Source organism: Ctenopharyngodon idella, chromosome 3, assembly GCF_019924925.1.
Source record: "Ctenopharyngodon idella isolate HZGC_01 chromosome 3, HZGC01, whole genome shotgun sequence".
Taxonomy (NCBI): Eukaryota; Metazoa; Chordata; class Actinopteri; order Cypriniformes; family Xenocyprididae; genus Ctenopharyngodon; species Ctenopharyngodon idella.
This window is the reverse complement of record NC_067222.1, coordinates 35,495,213-35,511,846: the sequence shown is the minus strand read 5'-3', so window position 1 is coordinate 35,511,846 and position 16,634 is coordinate 35,495,213. Positions and strand designations below refer to the sequence as shown.

Below are 16,634 nucleotides of genomic sequence, written 5' to 3'. Positions count from 1 at the left end.
AGATGTTAAATCAGGGATGTTCCATTTCCCACTCTTGTTGTACATTCTAAAGGGAATTCTGCATTAGTTCCTGGCACTTCCCAGGGTTTTTTTGGTTTTTTTTTTTTTTTTGGGGCAGCATTATGAAGGAGGATCAAACACTCAGGGAGAAGAGCTTCAAATGAGGAAAAAAGAAAGAAAGAAAACTCTGAATCATCCGGACACTTAAAACAGAAAAATAAAGCTGCAAACACACTCCAGTGAGACCTCAGCACTCCTCATAAAACACGTTCATGTGAGCATGTCTAACAGCCGGGGCATTTTATTTCAAATGTGCGCAGCGCAGAACCCATGTAGGATGAGCAAATGGGGTCTACGCGGCAGGACACTAAACACTTTATGTTTAATTCAGAGGAAAGTCAAGGCTGCAGGACGTTTACACACATCCCCCCCCCCCTTGCTCTCTTTCCGTCAGTCCCTTCTCTCCTTCCATACCACTCAGGACGAGAGGGGGTTGGACTCCTGCATTTTACCATTCACCCTTTCAGCCGAGCTCCTCGCCTGTCACAGTAGATCACAATGAGGGACAGGTCTCATACTGTCTACTACGGCCCGCTCCCAGCCCACGCTGCAGGCAGACCACAGAGTAAGTCCCACTGTCGTGATAGAACCAGACAGCACAGAGGACGGTCACACATTAATTCGGCTCTCGCCACATCCCGTTGCTAAATAAACGGCAACAAATCACTGGTTTAGCTCCTTCCCCCTCTCTGCACTTTATAGGAAGGTTCCTGTAACCTTGAAACCTCAGCATACAGAGCGGGAAAGGATAACACCTGGATGGCAAAGGCCATTTTTACAAGTGGTTTTCCCCCCTAAAAACACCCTTCAAGGTATAAGTGAGGGTTTGTTCCCTTCCTGATTAAGGCAGCGCAGCCATTTCTGGAGAAGTCATCAAAACGATGGTATAATGTATAGCTTATTAAACAGAAAAGGCTGAAATAACAAATGTAACACAACAGGAACGTTCATGCTCAGCTCTGGATACCCGCAAGCTAGTGTAACAACAGGAAAATGCTAAGATAGTTCTAAGATTCACAGAAAACTGAGCTGCCATTTGGGGTTTTTGCACAAAAAAAAAAAAAAAAAAAAGGGTGCTCAAATGGAATCAATAAAACAAACCCCAAAATCTAGAGGGGAGTGAACCATGTGGAGGCAGTCATTCCTATCTTGAGGCCAAACACCAGGGTCCTCTATTAAAAACAGCCCATAAACCACCAGCAGGGCTGCAACTCCGGGATCCTCTGATGCGGCATATGAAAATCGATCAATCGTACATTCCAAAAGGCAGCGCACTTCAAAGGCATATCAAGCAAAGATTTGCATTTTCCCATGATGCTTTGGTAATTCAAAGTTTCACGGGAACCCAGTTAAAAGAGTGCGCCGGAGTAGAAAGGCACGTTTCATGCACTACATTTCATGTTCAGCAAGTTGAACAAACATTAACATCCCCCTATTAGTAAGACTATTATATTAGTAATGCTAGCTTTAGCAATTGTAAGACAAGGAAGTGTAAAAAAAAAAAAAAAAAAGTAATGGATGATTGTTTTAGTCTGAACAATAGACAACTACTGTCTCTAAGACAACGAGAAAGGAAAAACCATCAAGTAGAAAATGCAGGTCAAAACGAACTTAGTGAATCATTCTCTGGAGTTCAGAAAGCCAGATAATCTTCAGGTAGATTAATATCCTTTAACAATCCCTGAACATGTCAGTCATTACCCAGAAATTGAGTATTACACAATTAAAGCTTGCTCTCCTTCATCCTCTTTCCCAGCAACAGAAAACCATGTTAAAGGGTTAGTTCACCCAAAAATGAAAATTTCTGTCATTAATTACTCACCCTCATGTTGTTCCACACCTGTAAGACCTTCGTTCATCTTCAGAACACAAATTAAGATATTTTTGATCAAATCCGATGGCTTAGTGAGGCCTGCATCGCCAGCAATAACACTCCCTTTTTCAATGCCCAGAAAGCTACTAAAAACATATTTAAAACAGTTCATGTGACTACAGTGGTTCAACCTTAATATTATAAAGCGACAAGAATACTTTTTGTGTGCCAAAAAAACAAAATAGCGATTTTAACAATATCTAGTGATGGGCGATTTCAAAACACTGCTTCATGAAGCTTCAAAGCTTTACGAATCATTTGTTTTCAGTAAACGAGTCTTCGTTACGTCATAAGCGTTTTGAAACTTCAATAGTTCACGTGACTTTGGCAGTTTGAACCACTGATTCGAAACAAATGATTTGTAAAGCTTCGAAGCTTCATGAAGCAGTGTTTTGAAATCGCCCATCACTAGATATTGTTGAATAAAGTCTATTGTGTTATTTTTGGTGCACAAAAAATACTCTCGTCGCTTTATAATATTAAGGCTGAACCATTGTACTCACATGAACTGCTTTAAATATGTTTTTAGTAACTTTCTGGGCACTGAAAAAGAGAGTGTTGTTGCTGGCGATGCAGGCCTCACTGAGCCATCGGATTTTATCAAAAACATCTTCATTTGTGTTGCGAAGATGAACGAAGGTCTTACGGCTGTGGAACGACATGAGGGTGAGTAATAAATGACATAATTGTAATATTTGGGTGAACTAACCCTTTAATGCTACTGTCCCTAAACTACAGTATCATGTAGGTGAGTAAATCCACCTAGTTCCAATGTGCCCTTGCAAATCACTTTCAATTGCATTAATTACACTGTCGTATAAATTGTATCACATATAAAATAAAGGGGACTCAAATGTAATGTAGTGCTATGCATTCCTCTTTCAGTGATGTTCCTTGTTAAATGTGAAGACCAGCAGATGGGCAGGTTATATATAAAACGCTCCAGGATTCATGTTTCTCAAACCATCACTTTAAGCTCTCAACATCCACTGTCATTTCCTACTAGACGCCCAAAAACACAGCCCTTTGGGTGATGATTCATATAATTTCTGCTGTGTTTACAGGTCAGTTTTAAATGGCTGCACTGTAAATATCAAGAGGTGTTCAAAACATATTTGAATCAGTTGATCTTCTTTAGAAGCAAATCAAATGAGCAGATAAATGTGAAAAGTTAAGAATCTAAACTGTAAAAATGAGAAAGCCATTACTCAAAGGAAAACATGTATAACATTAATACAACATTTTCCCATTTATATACATCTAAAAGAAAAGAAAGAAAAGAAAATAACTGCAGTTCTATTAACATTATGATGATTTACAGTTCATAAACAATGTATGCATTTAGGGCCCTTGTCAGATTGCATAAAATTGGTTGCTATTAGGACAAATTACAGATAAACCCTGTGGAAGAAAAATGCATTTCCTATAGAAACGCTCTGCAACTACATTTCACTAAAAAGCTTTCCATAACAGCAATGTAAAGCATTAAAGTTAAGGGACAGAATGTTGTCACTTTGAAATCCAAGAATAACAGCCATCTGGCGAGTTGGATTCATGCGTGAAATTTTTGGAACGAGTGTTCAATGTTGTACATGTTTGCTTCACAAGCTGGTGCAAAAACTCCAAAAGGTCCACCCACCCCTTTCCAAAAACAGAGCGACACTTACATTTAATTTAGCTTGCTCAAACATCTACTTTCCTCGAGTAAGAATATTACAAACTAAATTACTCGTTTACACGGTTCTATCCTCTCCAGAACTACTGCTTTATTCTGGACAACTCTACAAAGTCTTACAGAATCAAACAGCAGAGCATTAGGGAGTAATGCAGCATTACAAACGGTTGGGTTAAAACCAGTACACTTCTGAATCTGTTGGGAAGCACACATATGGCACAAAATGAGATTGCTTTCTTTCCACACCACATGTACAAGGCCATGTATATTCAAAACTCAAATATTCCACAAGAAACTTCAGGCATGAAGTTTTGCTCACATGCCCCTCAAGTCTCTCACCATGTGACTTGGTTTAAATCCAACAAACCAGAAGCCACCCTCCCTCGTAACCTGGCACTGAAACTGGGGTTCAAAAGCAGCCTTCCTTTACAACTTCAACATGTCCGTGTATAAAGTGCTTGAAAATAATTTAAAAACCTCACTTCCCAACATTGTGCACTGTACTGAACATTGAACTAATTTGAGCTATAGCATGCTTATATGCTGCTCTTAACTCTTCCATCTATCCAAATCAGTAACTAATGTATCTAGTCAGAAAAAAACAACATATTCCATATAATCTGGTGAATGGCAGAAAAAGAGACTGAAATCTGTTTTCTCTTTCAAACAGAGGAAATTTGGCTATTGAACAGTTATTATTGGAAAGAATGGAATGTTCGGGCAGTTCCCAGGAAACTGAGTCATTCCATAAACATATGATGTATCCGCCACTCATTACAACTACGTAAGACGACCATTTATGAACAAAATCATAAAATACAAACAAACATCTCAATGAGAAAGCAGACCGTGTGATGACCACTTGGATGGAGTACATTTAAAAAAAAAATGCTCTTATATATTGTTGTCAGAATCATATTTTTATACAGAACTACAATTACATCATTGTGTGGTAGGTTAGTGCCACATAAAAAGTATCGGCAAGATCAAAACAAAAAAATAAGAGCACAAATTTTGGCTCATGAGCAAAAACCTCCACATGCCCTTTGAAGGTTTCTATAGATTCTTGTAAATAACAAAAAAAAAAAAAAAAAAGGTCGATGCGTATTTGTAAACACACACCCCCCCCCACAACAACAAAATGCATTTTTTAATTCTTTAAAGAACTAGATGACTCAAAGCTCAAGGCAATAATAATAAACCATCATCTCTGAAAGTTAATCATCCGAGGGTAAGGTGCTGTCAGATGCAGTGATATAATTTATTACACACACTAGCCAAATCTTATCAGTATAAAGCATCCAATAACATGGTGTAAAAATGTCATGGTAGTCGAAGGTTAGGGTGAGGGCAACTAAACTAACACAAAGCTCTCTCAGGTAGATGAGAAATATGCATGGTAAACTGCTGACATCTACACACCCCTAAACAAAGTGAAATCTCCTTTCTTCAGAGATCTAAAGGTTCTCTTTGACATCTGCAAGGTGTTACATCTAGTTGAAGGGAAGTCTGAAACTTCATTAATCACTATATAAAGATTAATGAAATATCAGAGATACATTTTTAAATTAAAACTGGAACATGACTGAATTTTTTTTTTTTTTTTAACAATCCCAGCATTGTTGTCATTTGTGATAGCCTTTGATGCAGATAGTGGTTTCTTCTACATTTGTTACAAATAATTTGCATTGGGTCCAGCCCCAGGACACAAGGCAGCTATTCTATTTGGCATCATTAATGCTGTTCTGCAGTCATTTGGTTAATGACGAGTTACAATTTAGAATTTTTAACAACTATAAAAATAAACAACAATAATTACTGAATTATTGTAGCAATATAAGCCGTAACACATTCATTTCAATTAGCGCACATGACAGAAGCCACCATTTCACAATAACACTCAGAGACAGTAACAGAAACTGAAATTAGCTGCAGAAATACATAATACACTACGGGTTCTTTCTCTGAACTCAATATCCTCACAATAAAGCTTTTTTGCCTCCTTGAAGGGAAATCACAACACAATGTTCTCCTTCAGCATCCAATTAAGTAAATTACATCTATATGCAGTACATATTTTCTGGAAAAGGGTCAAGTATGATATTTTTAACCTCAAAAATAACTTGTTACACTTTACAGATACAGATCCGTTTCCACTAATAGACAACTAGAAAATATATATTATGACTAAATGACCATACAACATTAACTACTGTAAATTCAGCCAAATGCATCAGCACAAGATCATCATAACACTTAGCCTACAGAACAAAATGCATCTCAGCAAACATAATTCTCCTTTAATATGCAGTGTAGACTTTAAAGAGCATTTCTAAACACGATGGTCAGACACTGCGCCTTAAATGAGTGACAGGGAAGGCAATAGTTCATTCGGGGAGAGCAATAATTGTAGTGTTTGCCCCAGCCAATGGAAGGGGAGTGATGGAAAACAAATGGGGCAATTTCAGTCATAAATCCATACTGTCGATTTTCAATAGATGCTAGTTAAAACATTAGGTCTTTTGCCCAAAACACACCTCGTGCTTTACTCGAACAGCTGAATTTGAAGTTATGCAAAAACGCATTACTCTACACGGTTTTAGCATTTTTCTAATGTTGTTTGCGAGCGAACAGTGAAGAATTACACGGGTGATTTGAGCGCTGCTAGTCCACGGGGTTTTTTAAAAACAACTGTTCGCATAAATGTTTATAACAACAACTGAACGCTAATGTGAATGTGCTTGTGTCTGTAGCCGAACGCGAGTATGGCTTTGTGAATATGCTCATTATTATACGTATATTTAACACAAGTGTTAGCGCACATATACTGCATAAACTTAAAAGGATGCATTAATAATTATTAACATTATTCATTCCTTCCCATATTTCTGCAAAGTCTTGTCAAGCGATATAAAAACGCGAAGATATGAACAGCACTGCAAATTGTTTACAAGACGCTAGAAAAGTTAGAAAGCGACCTTATGCTTTTCACTTTAAAAATAAAAAATAAAATTCTGCTTTCTGAAAGGAGGAAAATTAAAACTGAACTTACTATGGTGAGAATGTAGGTTCATGGCCGATGAAAGAAATTTTCCAGTGTGTAGAGCCGCCGGGTGCCCCGCGCCCAGATGACCGGGAGACGGTGGTATTCTGCCGGCTGCAGCGGCCGCGCCGAGTCGGTGAGACTCCATGGGCAGCCCCGAGAGAAGGGGCGGCGGTACGTGAACAGATCTGGGGGGTCCGAAGTCTCGGCCATCCATCATCCACAATGACCCAACTTGATCAAAGAAACAGTCCGATCGGGTAAATCCGAATAAGCCAGTCTTAATGGCTATAATGTCCCTAGATTCCTAGGCAAATCAGTGTCCTTATCCGGCATTCTGCCGACCTACAAAAACAAAACAGAAGAAGAAAATATTCTTGATAGATGCGGATCACTACTAAACAGAATCCAAAAATTACATGGAGATGAACACAAGCAGTGCTGTCATAATGACGCAGTTTTAATCTCAACTAGATCGCTGGAAAAAGAGAGTAATCTTCTCAAGTGCGAGAGGTGAGGCTGCAAACAGACATCAAAACGTTTAATATCACTCTCGAAAAGTCCGTTTTAGGATAAACAGACGGTAATCTGCATGCAGGCAGTATGTTGGGCGAAAATCCATCCTTTTGGTGGGGACTTGACCGATCATTCGCGCATAAAGTGACCTATAGGCTCATTCAAACGGTTTACAAACACATTTATATTCTTCGAAGGCTGTTTATAAACGGTCAAGAACAGTCCGTTTATGTTTAAACGCGCGACGTGCACGAAATAGTAAAAACAAAATATTTCTAGAAAACGGACGTATGTAACAACCACCATTTGCGAATGACTGATATCGATTTTGCTAAACTAAACATATTAATGATTGAAAAACAATATTATTTTCTTTTTTGCTTCTTGTAAGCTACTACCTTTCAACGGACTGTTATTGACCTCTGCCGAACCGTTCGTCTGAAAACAAACCCAGTTTATCCACTCCAAATGGGCTGCTACGGCATAATAAACATAATACTGTAATATCTAAATAATGACGGTAGCATCTCAGAAAACTAATAACTAGATCTACATGCAGATACAAGCAGTTTGAATCATGTAATACCCTGCTGAACAGTTTGTCACTGCAGCCTCATCGTTATATTGGGCGTTATTAACTTCAAACAGATGGTAATGTTACTAGACTATCATTTGTGCGGTTCCACTTCTTCCTTTTCAAATGTGATTTAACGTACTACTTTATCAAGTTGTTGTTGTTATTATTGTAATTTCAGGAATTTTAATAACGCCTTTTCGACTGACCTTTTCACAAGGCAACTTTTAGTAGCTTGAATGTTGGCAAGGTTAAGTAATCGGTACGAAAACGAGAATGAAAATAATGACGAATCAAAGTTTGGATACGCGCATGTTATACAGCCATGCTTCATGATGGCAACACCAACCCGATCGACAGCCACGTTTCAAACTTTCCCGTTTCCATTTCCAGCAACGAAACTTTTACGCCCAAACGTTAATCGTTCGAACACACCGTTTAGTGCGTTGCAGATAAAGCAGTACTAAACCTTGTTAGTCAAACTATCCCCCGCCTTTTCATCGCGAAAGCAGCGCATTCTTTCTAAAAGTGTCTCCGATTTTGCTTCATAAACATCATGTTACTGTGTAACGTGCGGAGTGAAAGCTGGCGACGTCTTACTTGAAATGGCGACTCAGTTTATAAAATCCAGTTTCTTCGCAAAATCCGTGAGACGTGTGGTGGAAAATTTCTTAGACTCCATTTACAAACCATCCGTAGTTACGCAGAGCGAAAGCACATACGGGGGGAAGGCCCTGTGTTCAAACCACTGTAGCTCTCGGTAAACTCTTCTGCAATGAAACAAGCATTGTTTAACAAGCTCCGCCTCCGCGAATCTCACCCGACACGTTCTACAACGAAGCATATGATTGGTCTACAGATGTGTCAATCAACTCCATGTAAACACTTTGGCTGCTCGCCAGCTCTATAAAACCAATTATGGAACAAGGAGGTTGAACTGTTTCAAGCTCCCCTTCCTTTAAGACTTCAATGATCAAAACAAGCGAAGAATTTTTGGAGGGCAGTTTCAAGGCCGCTCAAATTCGACTCAATAAAAAGACGGATGCGGACATGGTTATTTTAGCAAACTCAATGAACACACACTATGGATGAGTCCAGTCTCTAAAGCATTCATGGTATTTGGGCCTATCTAGTAGCTCAGACCAAGGGTTTTCGTAGTTGGGTCCGGGTATCGCAAGGGGGCGCTTGGCGTTCCGCGTAAAAATTGAGAGAAAATAGATGTTCTGCCAAAGTTACCTATATTAAAGTATTAATTCACATAAAAATGAAAGTTAAAAAAAAATCTGTCATTCATTACTCACCCTCATGTCATTCCACACCTGTAAGACCTTAGTTTATCTTCTGAACACAAATTAAGATATTTTTGATGAAATCCGATGGCTCAGTGAGGCCTGCATTGACAGCAAGATAATTAACTCTTTCAAAAAGAAAGCTACTAAAGACATATTTTAAACAGTTCATGTGACTACAGTGGTTCAACCTGAATGTTATGAAGTGACGAGAATACTTTTTGTGCGACAAAAAAACAAAATAACGACTTTATTCAACAATATCTAGTGATGGGCGATTTCAAAACACTGCTTCATGAAGCCTCGAAGCTTTACGAATCTTTTGTTTTGAATCAGTGGTTCGGAGCGCCAAAGTCACATGATTTCAGTAAACAAGGCTTCGTTACGTCATAAGTGTTTCGAAATTTCAATAGTTTACGTGACTTTGGCAGTTTGGCATTAAGGTTGAACCACTGTAGTCACATGAACTGTTTTAAATATGTCTTTAGTAGCTTTCTGGGCATCTGAAAGTGTTCATTATCTTGCTGTCAATGGAGGCCTCACTGAGCCATCAGATTTTATCAAAAATATCTTAATTTGTGTTCTGAAGATGAACGAAGGTCTTACAGGTGTAGAAAGACATGAGGGTGACTAATTATTGACAGAAATTTCATTTTTGGGTGAACTAACCCTTTAATTGTGTTCAACGCTATCTTTTATTATCTGATATTATTACAGTTCCATTCTGTTAGTCAGAAATCTCTAGATGAGCAAAAATATTTTATTTTACTGACAGCCTTAGTTTTTAACTGAATAAAATGAAGTTCGCCTATTTATTTTAGTGACACATACATTCAGGAATAGTTTATTATAGGCCTATCTTTCTATATAGTTTATAATGTCGTCTCCAGGTGGCACACTGAATAATAAAAAAATAACATGTCAAACTAGCTATATATTCTCCAGGAAATATGTTATTGGTTTTGGCATTTATTGTTAAAAGCTTTGGCTTTTGTACAATGACCATAAAAATTTAATTATTTAATTTAGGAAACAGAATGTTGTCTTATAATATCATTATTTAGCTTAATATTTTTTTTCTCGCAGTATAAATGGGTTTTTCTACATGGAAATATAATCTTATTTGAAGGTTCTTCAAAAAGTTTGAAAATTCCTGCCTTAGAATAATGTGAGCATATATGAGACTCTCTAACCCACTTTACCAAAGGCTTGTTATTTCTTTAGGCTAAATTTAATTAAATTTATCAACTGGATGTAAAGTTTTGCATATGTCTATGTTAAATATTGGGAAATTTCCCTGGTCTGTGATCTGTTTTCAACCAGTTTTCAACACACAAAATCACAGCCTGTGAAACAAGCTCAAGAAATACCAGTTTTCGGAATCACCTATTCACTTTCAAAGTCAGTCAGTGAAGCATTACATCACGATTTCTTCTGAACTTGAACTGCAAACTCTAGGCGATCAATCGATCAGTTCACGAGACCTTTCCACATTGGAGGAAAAAAAAAAAGATGATTAGGAAAAAAACGGGTACGGTTTCTAACCGCCCCTTAGCGCGCCTCTCCAGTGAAGCGGTTTCAAGGCGTCCTCATGAAGGCAGTGGAAACGGGTCACACAGGAGGAAAAGACCTACGTGAATTGTCAGGTTTAAAAGAGCATACCTCAATTGCAGCTCCTACCAAAATGACAACACTTTCGGCAAAAAGCAAAGCTTCAGGACAGGTCGTTTTCTCGAAGGACTCGCGGGAACAATAGCGCTGATTTGCTATGGAAACCGTTTGTCTCGAGACGCTGCATGGTCATCAGTGCAGCCCTACAGCTTCATGGCTCTCCGAGCGCCTCTGTTATTAATGACCAGCGGAGCGGCAGTAAATGGCAGACGCAGTCGGGTTTGTTCGTGTTGGCAATTGTAACTGTACTGATAAAATACCTGTTTCCCTGTGGATGTTGTTGGTTGCATACGTGCGCCTTTCCCAATGCCTAAAATCATCATGGATTGTAGATTTAGGATCCTATCTTTCGTCCATTGTTCACGATGACCCTCATCTCGGTTGTTAAGGTGGGTGTTGAATGCGTGTCGTGGAAATAAACATTTTACATATACCAGGCCTATGTTTTTAATTGTTCTGCCTTTCATGGTTATTGTCACATGTTCTGGATTGAAATAAGCTGAATATTTAATGAATATTGATTTTTTTTTTTTTATTAAGGAAATTTATACAGTTGTAATTGTTAAATATTTTTAGGCGTTCATGGAGTAGTATACTACACAACATAATATGTATCACAGAAAAAATGTTGAGGGAGTAGTGCATTAAACTCTCGTCTTTTATTGTATTTTACCCATTATTTTATTACACAAATGTTTCATGTTTATATTTGATCAGAATCTTTTACATGCCTCAAAGCAAAGTACAATGTATACAAACAGAAAGTTATTAAATAAATAAAAAAAATATATAAAAGTCTGGTGTATTGGATGTACTACTTTGCTTCAACTTGCAGCCCTACGCAGTTTACAACGTTAGTGTGTCTGAATGCTTCAGATGAGTGCAAAAATAAAATTAAAAATTGAATCAAAATAATGTGAAAAAAACCGAATAAGAATTGAATTCATTGTCCATCATCTCCTGATAAGTCAAGTTAGTGTATTAAAATAAGTCGATGATTAAGTCTATACAGTTCTCAGATAAAATAAGAATTGTAATGCAGGGCTTGACATGAAGACTTTGGAGCTACATGCAAATTTTTGTTTATTCAGACCAGAAGGGAACTAAATAATTTAATAATAAGCAAAGTACAGATGCAAACCAACACATTTTGCATGTGCGTAACAGGCCTTTTTCCTGAAATGTGCAAATATAAGCAACTAATGCCCTGAATTTGCAAGTCACACTGGTACAAGGAAATGGAAGGTCAGCTAGATGTTTTTGTGTATATATATATATATATATATGTGTGTATATATATATATATAACACACACACAAACACACACATTTGTGAATAAGCAAACATATCCAGCTTTAGTATTGGACACTATATGTGACCCTGGACCACAAAACTAATCATAAGAGATTTATACATCACCTGAAAGCTGAATAAATAATCTGTCCATTGGTATATGGTTTGTTATGATAGGACAGTATTTGGTTGAGATATAACTATTTGAAAATCTGGAATCTCGAGGGTGCAAAAAAATCTAAATATTGAGAAAAATGCCTTTAAAGTTGTCCAAATGAAGTCCTTAGCAATGCATATCCACTCACAAAAATAAAGTTTTGATATATTTACAGTAGGAAATTTACAAAATATCTTCATGGAACATGATCTATGATATCCTAAGGATTTTCGGCATAAAAGAAAAATCAATAATTTTGACCAATACAGTGTATTTTTGGCTGTTGCTACAAATATACCCGTGCGACTTATGACTGGTTTTGTGGTCCAGGGTCACATATTATTGACATCTTGTATCATGTAGTTCATTTGAAATATGGTCTGTTCACAATTTCACAAAAATAAATGGTATTCCTGAATAATCAAATGCCTAAGAAATATGGAAACTGTTACTGCACAGAAGAAAGTATAAATAACTTGTATAATATATATATGGCATTTTATCAAGAATCTAAGATTATGCATGTTAGGTAAACACACACTCCTAAAATCTTGCCTGGGTAAACCTTTATTTTTTTTATTTTTTGGGGGGGCATGCTGGGAAAATATCCCATAATCATGAGGGAATCAGTTTCCTAAAACAATAGACTTCGACTCTTTTCAGGGCACATGAACTCCTGACATTTCTAAACGTAATAATTTCAACATCACATTTATGTTTTTGGCAGACACATTTTTACCAAAAGAATTTCCAAAAGTAATAAAAGCCCTAACTTAGTGTAACCAAAGATATGATAGTATAATGTTGCCTCTCTACCAGTTTAGAAAAAGGTCAATTCTATAAAATAAAGATATAATCTGCCTCCCACAGCCTCTGTTGCTTTTGAATCAGATGACTCATAGCAGCCACTGTGTGTGTGTGTGTGTGTGTGTGTGTGTGAGAGAGAGAGAGAAACAAAAGATAAAAATTGTAGATTGTTGTGGCTTCCATTTCCTAACAATCTCACACATATCTGATGCAGTGCATGTTTTGTTTAAATGCCTTTAAAATTATAAATGGTTGGTTTGAGAAAAAATTAATAGCCTATATGGTAATATATGGAATGGTAATGGTAATATATAGAATGGTAGTGTTTGTTGCACTATGTCAAAATTTAGTGGATAATTTTGTATAAAATGTTATTAAAAATGACAACGAATCGCTTATTCTAGCCTTAGTGAACACCTCATTGATGATCGACCACAGGCTTGTGGAAGTAAAGACCAACTCGTGGTGATTTCACCCTGCCTGCTGTCATGCTGTATATGAAATTATAAATTCAGCCGAAATTGTTGCGCTGTTGTTATGCCACTAACTCATTAATGATTACTGTGGATAAAATATGTCCTTTATTAGGATGAAAAGATCGTGATTCAACGCAAAAATATGAAAGTGTCATGAGAAACAGCGCCATCTAAAGGTCGCGGGCACACTGTGTCGTGTATGTCAGTGGGCTTCATTTCTCAAGGTCCTGAAATGGGAGGAAGTAAAAGCTGACCCTAGCAAGCCATGTAATTCATTCTACTTGTATCTAACCTTGATATTTTAACAACTGGCTAAGCTCATTTATATAACTTATTACCCTATAATTTTCATTCAATACATGCAAAAGAAATTCACCTCTGTTTCAGTGAAGGTGTGACTCCTCCTCATAAAAGTGTGGAGAAAAAAAAACCCCCATAAAAACAGACATAAACCAAAGCATCTACTTTTGCACTAAGCACTAACTCTGAAGAGCTCAGTGTTGTGGATGTTAGCCAAGAGTGCAATCTCTTCTACTCCATCAGCAATAAAGATTACTGTTTATCAACAGATATAATTTACAGTCAAGGGCAAAGTAATGCCAGTGCTGTGCACTAAGTGTAGTAAAGCTGTTGTGATAACCTTCAACATTTATTTATTTATTTATTTATTATTTAAAAGCCATATTTTCACTAATACATTGGACAACTAAATAAGTGCCATAAGTATTTGAAATTATAGTAAAAAACATTTACATAAAATTTCAGAAATCAAGAAATGAGATGATAAAAAAAATGGATGAAATATTTCAGAAGGCATGTTATCATAATAATGATGTCACGCATGATGCCGGCAATTATTTCTGTGTGTGCGAGAGATGAAAATATACTCTTTAAATATAGTATGGTCAGATTTGCTGACAGCTGTGCTAAACAACAATTTTCTGAGCTGGAAATGTAAGCAGAGACGGGCAGTGCAAGGGGAATGCCAGTGTGATATTTTAAGGGAGGTGTTTTTCTGTGGTTGTTTGACCACTTACATCTGGCGGAGCATAACCTATACAAATATATTTTCAAGAATCGGCATGCGCAAGTAAAAACGATGCCCTTAAGTTCAGTCGCACCTATTTGATTTCAGTGGTTTTCCTATATCTGTGATTTCAGTCACACAAATGCTTTACATTGGTCGCCTGGGGCAGATGTAATCTACTTTACGGCTTTATCTGCACTTTATGAAGGCACAACTGCTTACTGGGAAAATACTTCAGTGCATCAAAAGGTAAATAAACAGCTCTTCTGCAAAAAGAAAACCCTATTCTACATCACTTAACAAGAGAAAATCGGCTTGTCTTTTGAATAGCATTTATGTGAAATATCATATGTCTGGATACAGAATTTATTGCGCTTTACAGACTCGCATTTTTTGAGGGATCCTTGGTAGAAATCCTCAGGGAATGTAGCTTTCTGCCTTCCTGTGCCTTCGGTCTTATAGGCAGTGACAACTCAGCGCTTGACAGGCGAGTGAGACAACCTGCCACAGAGCTCAGAGACCTTCCCAGGATGTCGAGCCCTTCTGGGGCTTAATCTCAGTGTGGTGGGCCGCTCCTATGACAGCTTTTAATTCTCTCTGGGCAACATTCATCATGCACTGTCTGCTATGGGAGCTGGATCAAATGTACCCCAGGATATTCACATTCCAGCCAGCGTGTCCCAACCCACTTTACACCATCACATATATTCATGACTCTTTTATTCATGAGTTTGTTTGCCTTTTGTTAGATTGCTCTCTCCCCTGTGCAGCATCTGTCTGTGAGTGACAAGAGAGCGGCCGGTATAGACCAGACTGATCTAAATGCACAAAAAAAGAAAAAGGATTACACATCAAATCATACAGTGAGATGTGATATTCATGGTGCATATTTCACTAGATCTAATAATAGTCTTTTTTTTTTTTTTTGTATTTTAAAAGGAAATCAATAGGCGAGTTCATTTTCTTATGAAAGATTTTCTTTGATAACTCACAGACTACTTATATTTAACTTGTGGTTTAAGAAATGTGTCAAAAGCTTTTAACAGACTTATAATAAGAATTTCGTAATACTGAATTTAAACATTCATTCATTTATTAACAGTTGTTGGGGGCAATTGTAACAATAGAAAAATAAATAGTAAAAATAAAATCATTAAAAAATAATATACAAAAATTTAAATAATCCAATGTATCTGTATATACACTTGTAAGGGCTTACTAGTTTTAATACCATTTTTAAGACATATTTTTTAATATTAGGGAAAAGTTTTTCCTTTCTACAATGGTTTTATTTTTTTAGCTTTCAGGACTGATATGAGTTTAAAGCCAAAGTTTATGTTCTATTGAAACCTACATCATAATTTTTTTCTTTTTGAAAATATACTGTTTAATTTTCAAAATTATTGCATTTATTGTAAATTATTGTTTTTATAACTGGCATTGTTTCTCCCCAACAGCTATGAAAAAAAAATTAAATGACAGCTATTAATGGCAGTCTTATGTTTTTGGGATGTCAGATGATTAAAAGCGATTAATCGCATCCAAAATAAAAGTTTGTGTTTGTGTGTGTGTACTGTGTATATTTATTATGTGTGTATATATATATATATATATATATATATATATATATAAAATATATACAGTCAAACCAAAAATTATTCAGACATTTTTGATATTTTTGATATATTTTTACTAGTGGGTGCAAGACAATATAGTTCATTTATGTAAGTGAGGATAGCAAAATAAAGTAAACTGTGACATATTATACCCCAAAAATTCTTCATACAGTGGACTACCAGTAAAACTGATAGAAAATTTGGAACCAAAAATTATTCAGACACTTTGACCTGACCATGTTTTGTTTAAGACATAATTAAGATTAATTTTTTTCTGACACAGTTTAACTCTGAGATCTTGTCATATTTTATTACTTTTTTTAAACTATAGTGAATAAACTGTATTAATGAATGAAATGTTCAAGGTGTCTGAATAAATTTTAGTCTGACTGTATGTGTGTGTATTTATATATACATAATAAATATACACAGTACACACATGTATATTATGTAAACAAACCTTTTCTGGATCTGATTAATCGTTTGACAGCACTAAAAGTCTCTATGCTGTTAGACTGCATTTTTCAGACATTCATACATGGACATTTTTTATTTTT

At 36.5% G+C, this 16,634-nt stretch overlaps 1 protein-coding gene across 6 annotated transcripts in view; it reads right to left on the bottom strand.

Annotated features, from left to right (window-relative positions):
• Positions 1–8,539, bottom strand: part of tnrc18 (trinucleotide repeat containing 18) — a 67,046-nt gene extending 58,507 nt beyond the window's left edge. For 4 of the 6 annotated variants that reach the window (XM_051885410.1, XM_051885411.1, XM_051885414.1 and 1 more), the window contains exons 1-2: positions 8,342–8,539; positions 6,661–6,996 (exon numbers count right to left, since the gene is read on the bottom strand). In XM_051885410.1, coding sequence (XP_051741370.1) covers positions 6,661–6,871 — 211 coding nt within the window. In that variant the 5' untranslated portion in view covers positions 6,872–6,996; positions 8,342–8,539. The remainder of the gene's footprint in view (positions 1–6,660; positions 6,997–8,341) is intronic. The other 2 variants (XM_051885412.1, XM_051885413.1) reach the window with 1 other exon arrangement.
• Between the last annotated feature and the right edge of the window lie 8,095 nt (positions 8,540–16,634).